The sequence below is a fragment of the Oncorhynchus nerka genome, unplaced genomic scaffold (genome assembly GCF_034236695.1).
Source record: "Oncorhynchus nerka isolate Pitt River unplaced genomic scaffold, Oner_Uvic_2.0 unplaced_scaffold_2158, whole genome shotgun sequence".
Classification (NCBI taxonomy): domain Eukaryota; kingdom Metazoa; phylum Chordata; class Actinopteri; order Salmoniformes; family Salmonidae; genus Oncorhynchus; species Oncorhynchus nerka.
Window position 1 is genome coordinate 10,703 of NW_027039153.1, and position 7,754 is coordinate 18,456.

Sequence of the window (7,754 nt, forward strand, 5' to 3'; positions counted from 1 at the left end):
GTCCTGTGTTGTTGTGGTCCTGTTGTTCTCTAGGTGTCCTGTGTTGTGTCCTAGCTGTCCTGTTGTTCTGGTGTGTTCCAGGTGTCCTGTGTTGTGTCCTAGCTGTCCTGTTGTTCTGGTGTGTTCTGGTGTCCTGTGTTGTGTCCTAGCTGTCCTGTTGTTCTGGTGTGTTCCAGGTGTCCTGTGTTGTGTCCTAGCTGTCCTGTTGTTCTGGTGTGTTCCAGGTGTCCTGTGTTGTGTCCTAGCTGTTCTGTTGTTCTGGTATGTTCCAGGTTTGGCGGGGCTACAGTCAGAGGAAGAGGACCAGGAGAGAACGGCTGGAGGAGATGATATTTCTGGGAATGGTGGGTGTACTTGTTCACTGTTCCCTCTACCATGACCGTGTTGGGTAACAAAGGGGCAGGGTTACTCTGAGTCAATAAACACAGGCACGTCTGTATTGGGAAGGTCAGCCAACCAGTGGTGATAACCAGACAAGCCTTGGTGCCATGGTAACTATGTTTATCTTCCCTTTGTGCTAAGTCAGTCAGTCAGTCAGTCAGTCAGACAGACAGACAGACAGACAGACAGACAGACAGACAGACAGACAGACAGACAGACAGTCTGTCTCTGTCTCTGTCTCTGTCTTTCTAAGGGGCTTTATTGGCATGGGAAACATTGCCTAAGCAAGTGAAATAAACATTAAAACAGTAAACATTACATTCACAAAAGTTACAAAAGAATAAAGACATTTCAAATGTAATATTATGTCTATATACATTGTTGTAACAATGTGTAAATAGTTAAATTACAAAAGGCAAATAAATGGTGTGTGTTCTTCACTGGTTGCCCTTTTCTTGCAACAGGTCACAAATCTTGCTGCTGTGATTGGATTGGATTTGGATTCAAATTCTTTGTGGATCTGTATAATCTGAGGGAAATATGTGTCTCTAATATGGTCATACATCATACACAGGAGGTTAGGAAGTGCTGCTCAGTTTCCACCTCATTTTGTGGGCAGTGAGCACATAGCCTGTCTTCTCTTGTCAGCCAGGTCTGCCTATGACGACCTTTCTCTATAGCAAGGCTATGCTCACTGAGTCTGTACTTAGTCAAAGCTTTCCTCTAAGTTTGGGTCAGTCACAGTGATCAGGTATTCTGCCACTGTTAATTCTTTGCAATGTGTCAAGTAATTATCTTTTTTTTTTCTCATGATATGGTTGGGTCTAATTGTGTTGCTGTCCTGAGGCTCTGTGGGGTCTGTTTGTGTTTGTGAACAGAGCCCCAGGACCAGCTTGCTTAGGGACTCTTCTCCAGGTTCATCTCTCTGTAGGTGATGGCTTTGTTATGGGAGGTTTGGGAATCGCTTCCTTTTAGGTGGTTGTAGACAATCTTTCTGGATTTGGATAATTAACGGGTATCGGCCTAATTCTGCTCTGCATGCATTATTTGGTGTTTTACGTTGTACACTGAGGATATTTTTGCAGAATTCTGCATGCAGAGTCTCAATTAGGTGTTTGTCCCATTTTGTGAATTCTTGGTTGGTGAGCGGACCCAGACCTCACAACCATAAAGGGCAATGGGCTCTATGACTGATTCAAGTATTTTTAGCCAGATCCTAATTGGTATGTCGAATTTTATGCTCCTTTTGATGGTCCTCATCTCTCAGATCGTTCACAGCTTTGTGGAAGTTACCTGTTATCATTTTTTGTGTGCTCTAGGGCAAAGGTGTCTAGATGTAATTTGTATTTGTGGTCCTGGCGACTGGACCTTTTTTGGAACACCATTATTTTGGTCTTACTGAGATTTACTGTCAGGGCCCAGGTCTGGCAGAATATGTGCAGAAGATCTAGGAGCTACTGTAGGCCGTCCTTGGTCAGAGACAGAAACACCAGATCGTCAGCAAACAGTAGACATTTGACTTCAGATTCTAGTAGGGTGAGGCCGGGTGCTGCAGACTGTTCTAGTGCCCTCGCCAATTCGTTGATAGATATGTTGAAGAGGGTGGGGCTTAAGCTGCCTCCCTGCCTCACCCCACTAATCTCTATAGCTGTGTCTGGTCCTCCCTGGTCCTCAGGTCCCTCCAGAGCAGCAGCAGCAGAGCCCAGCGTGGCCCAGCTGAAGGCCCAGCAGGTGGAGACGACTCCGCAGGCTGGTCCAGGAGGAGAATGAGGCTGAGTACCAGAGGGCCCTGGTCAGCATCAAGGAGTCTGTGCGTGCCGTGGACGGCCCTGACCTACGGGAAACACTGCAGGAGCAGATCAGACAGTGGTTTATCGAGTGCCGGTGAGACAGGCAGGCAACGGGGAAGTCTGTCTTCTTTCACAGTAGCTGTTTCTTTTCTGTGTTATCTTCTCTCTCTGCCCAAACTAACTCCTGCCTCTTTCACTGCCATGTCTCTGAGGTTATCACACCCATAGACTCTTCCTGGCTCCTGCCAAACCCTTCACCACCAGTATGTATCTATCTCTGATCGTGTCATGAAGAGGAGGTTGGAATGGAAAGGGGGGGGACAAGAGCAAAAACAGAGTGTTAGGACCTAATGGCTGTTAGGTGCAGGATATGGCCGGAAAAGGAGTCACAGTCAGTGGCTTATGTGTGTCTTCCCTCTATGTGTGTCTTCCTCTGTGTGTCTTCCTCTAGTGTGTCTTCCCTCTAATGGCTTCCCTCTATGTGTTCTTCCCTCTGTTAGTGTGTCTTCCCCTCTGTGTGTCTTCCCCTCTATGTGTGTCTTCTCTCTAGTGTCTTCTCCTCCATGTGTGTCTTCCTCCATGTGTGTCTCCCCTCTATGTGTGTCTTCCTCTGTGTGTCTTCCCTCTATCTTCTCTCTATGTGTGTCTTCTCCTATGTGTGTCTTCCCCTCTATGTGTCTTCCTCTGTGTCTTCCCTCTATGTGTGTCTTCCCTCTATGTGTGTCTTCCCTCTATGTGTGTCTTCTCTTCTCCTCTATGTGTGTCTTCCCTCTATGTGTGTCTTCCCTCTGTGTGTCTTCCCTCTGTGTGTCTTCTCTCTATGTGTGTCTTCCCTCTGTGTGTCTTCCCTCTATGTGTGTCTTCTATGTGTGTCTTCCCTCTATGTGTGTGTCTTCCTCTATGTGTGTCTTCCCTCTATGTGTGTCTTCTCTCTATGTGTGTCTTCCTCTGTGTGTGTCTTCCCTCTATGTGTGTCTCTGTGTGTCTTCCCTCTGTGTCCCTCTATGTGTGTCCCTCTATGTGTGTCTTCCCTCTGTGTGTCTTCCCTCTATGTGTGTCTTCCTCTATGTGTGTCTTCCCTCTGTGTGTCTTCCCTTCCCTCCATGTGTGTCCCTCTATGTGTGTCTTCTCTCTATGTGTGTCTTCTCCTCTATGTGTGTCTTCCCTCTATGTGTGTCTTCTCCTCTGTGTGTCTTCCCTCTCTTCTCTCTGTGTGTCTTCCCTCTATGTGTGTCTTCTCCTCTGTGTGTGTCTTCCCTCCGTGTGTGTCTTCCCTCTGTGTGTGTCTTCCCCTCTTCCCTCTGTGTCTTCTTATGTGTGTCTTCTCCTCTGTGTGTGTCTTCCTCCATGTATGTGTGTCTTCCTCTTGTGTGTCTTCCTCTATGTGTCTTCCCTCTATGTGTGTCTTCTCTATGTGTGTGGCTTCTCCATGTGTGTGTCTGTGTGTGTCTTCCCTCTATGTGTGTCTTCTCCTCTGTGTGTCTTCTCCTCTATGTGTGTCTTCCCTCTATGTGTGTCTTCTCCTCTATGTGTGTCTTCTCCTCTGTGTGTGTCTTCCCTCTATGTGTGTCTTCCCTCTGTGTGTCTTCCCTCTGTGTGTGTCTTCCCTCTATGTGTGTCTTCTCCTCTGTGTGTGTCTTCCCTCTGTGTGTGTCTTCCCTCTATGTGTGTCTTCCCTCTATGTGTCTTCTCCTCTGTGTGTGTCTTCCCTCCATGTGTGTCTTCCCTCTATTGTCTTCCCTCTTCCCTCTGTGTGTCTTCCCTCTATGTGTGTCTTCCCTCTGTGTGTGTGTCTTCCCTCTATGTGTGTGTCTTCCCTCTATGTGTGTCTTCCCTCTATGTGTGTGGCTTCCCTCCATGTGTGTCTTCCCTCTCTATGTGTGTCTTCCCTCTGTGTGTGTCTTCCCTCTATTCCCTCTATGTGTGTCTTCCTCCATGTGTGTCTTCCCTCTATGTGTGTCTTCCCTCTATGTGTGTCTTCCCTCCATCTTCATGTGTGTCTTCCCTCCATGCTAGCTACCTATTAGTGAATTCCAGGGTGATTTATGGTTGACCAGCGGTGGGTGCTGCCTGCCTACCCAGTAGAGCAGGAACAATGGACATAAGTCATCCAGGCTGGAGAGCCCTGGGGAGTGAACAGAGAGAACAGCTCCCATGGGGACGAAGCATCGACCCACAATGGCCCTGGCCTCCACATTCAGCCCCAGCCTGCATCCCAAAAGGCACCCTATTCCCTAAGTAGTGTACTACTTTTTGACCAGAGCCCTATGGGCCCATTTGGGACGCAACCCCAGTGTCTCAGGCTCCAGCCTGGCCTCTGCTGTGACCTCGGCTGAGCTGCTGACAACATTATACGCACCGTGACGGATGGATGAGGTGGTCACACCCTCCAGGGTCAAACAAACCCTCCAGCTTCCTCAACCTGTCTGATGAGAATCTAAACTCTACAGCTTCAACCCTGTCTAAACCCTGTCGGTACAGCTTCCTCAACCTGTCTGTGAGAATCTGATGAGAGAATCTAAACCCTGTCGGTACAGCTTCCTCAACCTGTCTGATGAGAATCTAAACCCTGATGATGAGAATCTAAACCCTGTCGGTACAGCTTCCTCAACCTGTCTGATGAGAATCTAAACTCTGTCGGTACAGCTTCCTCAACCTGTCTGATGAGAATCTAAACCCTGTCGGTACAGCTTCCTCAACCTGTCTGATGAGAATCTAAACCCTGTCTGATGAGAACAAACAAACTTCCTCAACCTTTGATGAGAATCTAAACCCTGTCGGTACAGCTTCCTCAACCTGTCTGATGAGAATCTAAACCCTGTCGGTACAGAACCTTTGAAGAATCTAAACCCTGTCGGTACAGCTTCCTCAACCTGTCTGATGAGCTAAACCCTGTTGGTTCCTCAGGATTGCTCTGTCGGTAAGATTTGATGAGAATAAACCCTGAGAGCTGGAAGGGAAGTACAGCTTCCTCAACCTGGGATCTATCGGTACAGCTTCCTCAACCTGTCTGATGAGAATCTAAACCCTGTCGGTACAGCTTCCTCAACCTGTCTGATGAGAATCTAAACCCTGTCGGTAGCTTCCTCAACCTGTCTGATGAGAATCTAAACCCTGTCGGTACAGCTTCCTCAACCTGTCTGATGAGAATCTAAACCCTGTTGAGAACACAAACATTTTGAGGCCAAGAGGAGAGGACCAGATTTGAAGGAAGTTGGAAGCTAAACGTTGGTTCACAGGGTTGCTCTAAGATTTAGGTGATTATTTTCTCTCCTGGTCGGGTGACATTGAGATAACTGCTCCATGACATGAACCACCCCTAATTAGTGGAAGTATCTGAGGCATTTAGTAAACCATTAGGAGGGTCTGCCCTCTGGTGACCTTGTTGGAGGTCTGCCATCTAACTCTCAGTGTGACATAGTACAATTCATCAAGAATGATATATCTGTAATGATCATTTAAGAACAGGAAGTATCTCAGATTGCGCCGTTAAAACATGCTATTTATTGTAGAGATGCCACTGGAAAGTTTCCTGACTTCCCCAATGCTGAGGATGGTGGATCAACAGCCATATTTTCACAGAAGACACCTGACCAGGTAGACTAATGACCCATGGTCCTCATCTAACCTACAGACAGTTAACAAACACTCCGTTTCCTTTTCTATGCTCATCTCATGTCTGTTCCTGATAGGTCGCTGCAGAGTTAGCAGCGAAAGAGGAAGAGAAGGAGGAGAAGAGGAAAGACAACATAAATAAAGATAAGAAGGGTGGGAAGGACCGCAAGGATCAGAAGAAAGACAAGAAGCGGAGAAGCAAACAGAAGAAAGGAGGAAAAGAAGAAGGAGAGGTGGGCTCAGACAAGGCTTGGCCAATAGTGGCTCATGTTATTAAACAGACAAGGCTTGGCCAATAGTGGCTCATGTTATTAAACAAAGAAGGCTTGACCAATAGTGGCTCATGTTATTAAACAGACAAGGCTTGGCCAATAGTGGCTCATGTTATTAAACAAAGAAGGTTTGGCCACTAGTGGCTCATGTTATTAAACAGACCAGGCTTGGCCAATAGTGGCTCATGCTATTAAACAGACAAGGCTTGGCCAATAGTGGCTCATGCTATTAAACAGACAAGGCTTGGCCAATAGTGGCTCATGCTATTAAACAGACAAGGCTTGGCCAATAGTGGCTCATGTTATTAAACAGACAAGGCTTGGCCAATAGTGGTTCATGTTATTAAACAGACAAGGCTTGGCCAATAGTGGTTCATGTTATTAAACAGACAAGGCTTGGCCAATAGTGGCTCATGTTATTAAACAGACCAGGCTTGGCCAATAGTGGCTCATGTTATTAAACAGACAAGGCTTGGCCAATAGTGGTTCATGTTATTAAACAGACCAGGCTTGGCCAATAGTGGCTCATGTTATTAAACAGACCAGGCTTGGTCAATAGTGGTTCATGTTATTAAACAGACAAGGCTTGGCCAATAGTAGCTCATGTTATTAAACAGACAAGGCTTGGCCAATAGTAGCTTCAGAATTGCTTTACCCAGGCTTTTGATAAGAAGAGCTCAGTTTATTCTCTTCCCCTGAAACATAACTGATCTGAGTCTGATCTTAATGCCATTCTTAAAACAAAGTGAAACATAACTGATCTGAGTCTGCTCTTAATGCCATTCTTAAAACAAAGTGAAACATAACTGATCTGAGTCTGATCTTAATGCCATTCTTAAAACAAAGTGAAACATAACTGATCTGAGTCTGATCTTAATGCCATTGTTAAAACAAAGTGAAACACCCAAAACCTTCAGAAGACCACAGAGTCTCCAAGTCAAACCAGTAGACAGAAAGTGTAAGTGATGGGCAATAATCTTCAGTCGTGTGCTTTTCCTCTTAAGCAAATTGAAGTATGTGCTGTGTTGCACCCTCTCTCCACCTGTTTTCCTCATGAAGGCCCAATCCCACTGGACGTGCACAATTAAGACCATAAAATACACCTCCGCTACTAAATCAGAAGCTAAGCGGTAGAGCTTTGTCTTCTCAGATGATTGAGGGTGTGGTGGAACGAAAGAGATGTTTACTGCTGAAGACTGTGAAGACTCTGTGAGGAAATGGTTCTGATTTCAGTCAAGTGTTCAAGCCAAGGATTTAGTCCCAGTCCACATCCCCCTTGCATGAACATACCCCGTGGAACCACAATATGTCTCTCGTTGTCCTACATCAAGCCAATAAAACTAAGGGCTATATTCATTCTGTATCGCTGAAGCGTTACAGATTACGCAGTATAAATGTAGAGGTCAATTCCGATTGAGCTGACATGTGCAGCGTTTATCGTGAATACAGGCTCAGCTAATGCTGGAACATTGCCTTTCAATTTAAATCTCTCTGTAACACTGTGTTTCCTGGATACGGATTGAATAGAGCATTAAGATTATTCATGACTGTTTTGTTGAATGACTTCTCTATGACTTTAAATCTCTTATTGAAGTAGCTAATATGTGTTCCTGAACAGAATAGCAACAGCTATTGGACAAGGAGGTCACTTGTTTTCAATCAAAGTCTATTTAACTGGGTTTACCGTACAGTCCTG

General features: G+C 45.9%; 1 protein-coding gene across 1 annotated transcript; it reads left to right on the plus strand.

Moving 5' to 3' along the window:
• Positions 1 to 1,815: 1,815 nt before the first annotated feature.
• Positions 1,816 to 7,192, plus strand: LOC135567317 (dynein regulatory complex protein 11-like). Its single transcript, XM_065014740.1, has 5 exons — positions 1,816 to 1,877; positions 2,113 to 2,265; positions 5,684 to 5,768; positions 5,864 to 6,019; positions 7,118 to 7,192. Exons 1-5 carry the CDS (start codon positions 1,816 to 1,818, stop codon positions 7,190 to 7,192), a joined length of 531 nt encoding a protein of 176 aa, XP_064870812.1.
• The last annotated feature ends 562 nt before the right edge of the window (positions 7,193 to 7,754 follow it).

Bases quoted from the DNA above. Each gene is read 5' to 3' on its own strand.
- LOC135567317 (XM_065014740.1), top strand. From the start codon at position 1,816: ATGTGCAGAAGATCTAGGAGCTACTGTAGGCCGTCCTTGGTCAGAGAC. The intron at 2,266-5,683 runs GTGAGACAGGCA...TATTTATTGTAG, and splicing joins CAGTGGTTTATCGAGTGCCG to AGATGCCACTGGAAAGTTTC. The intron at 5,769-5,863 runs GTAGACTAATGA...TGTTCCTGATAG, and splicing joins CACAGAAGACACCTGACCAG to GTCGCTGCAGAGTTAGCAGC.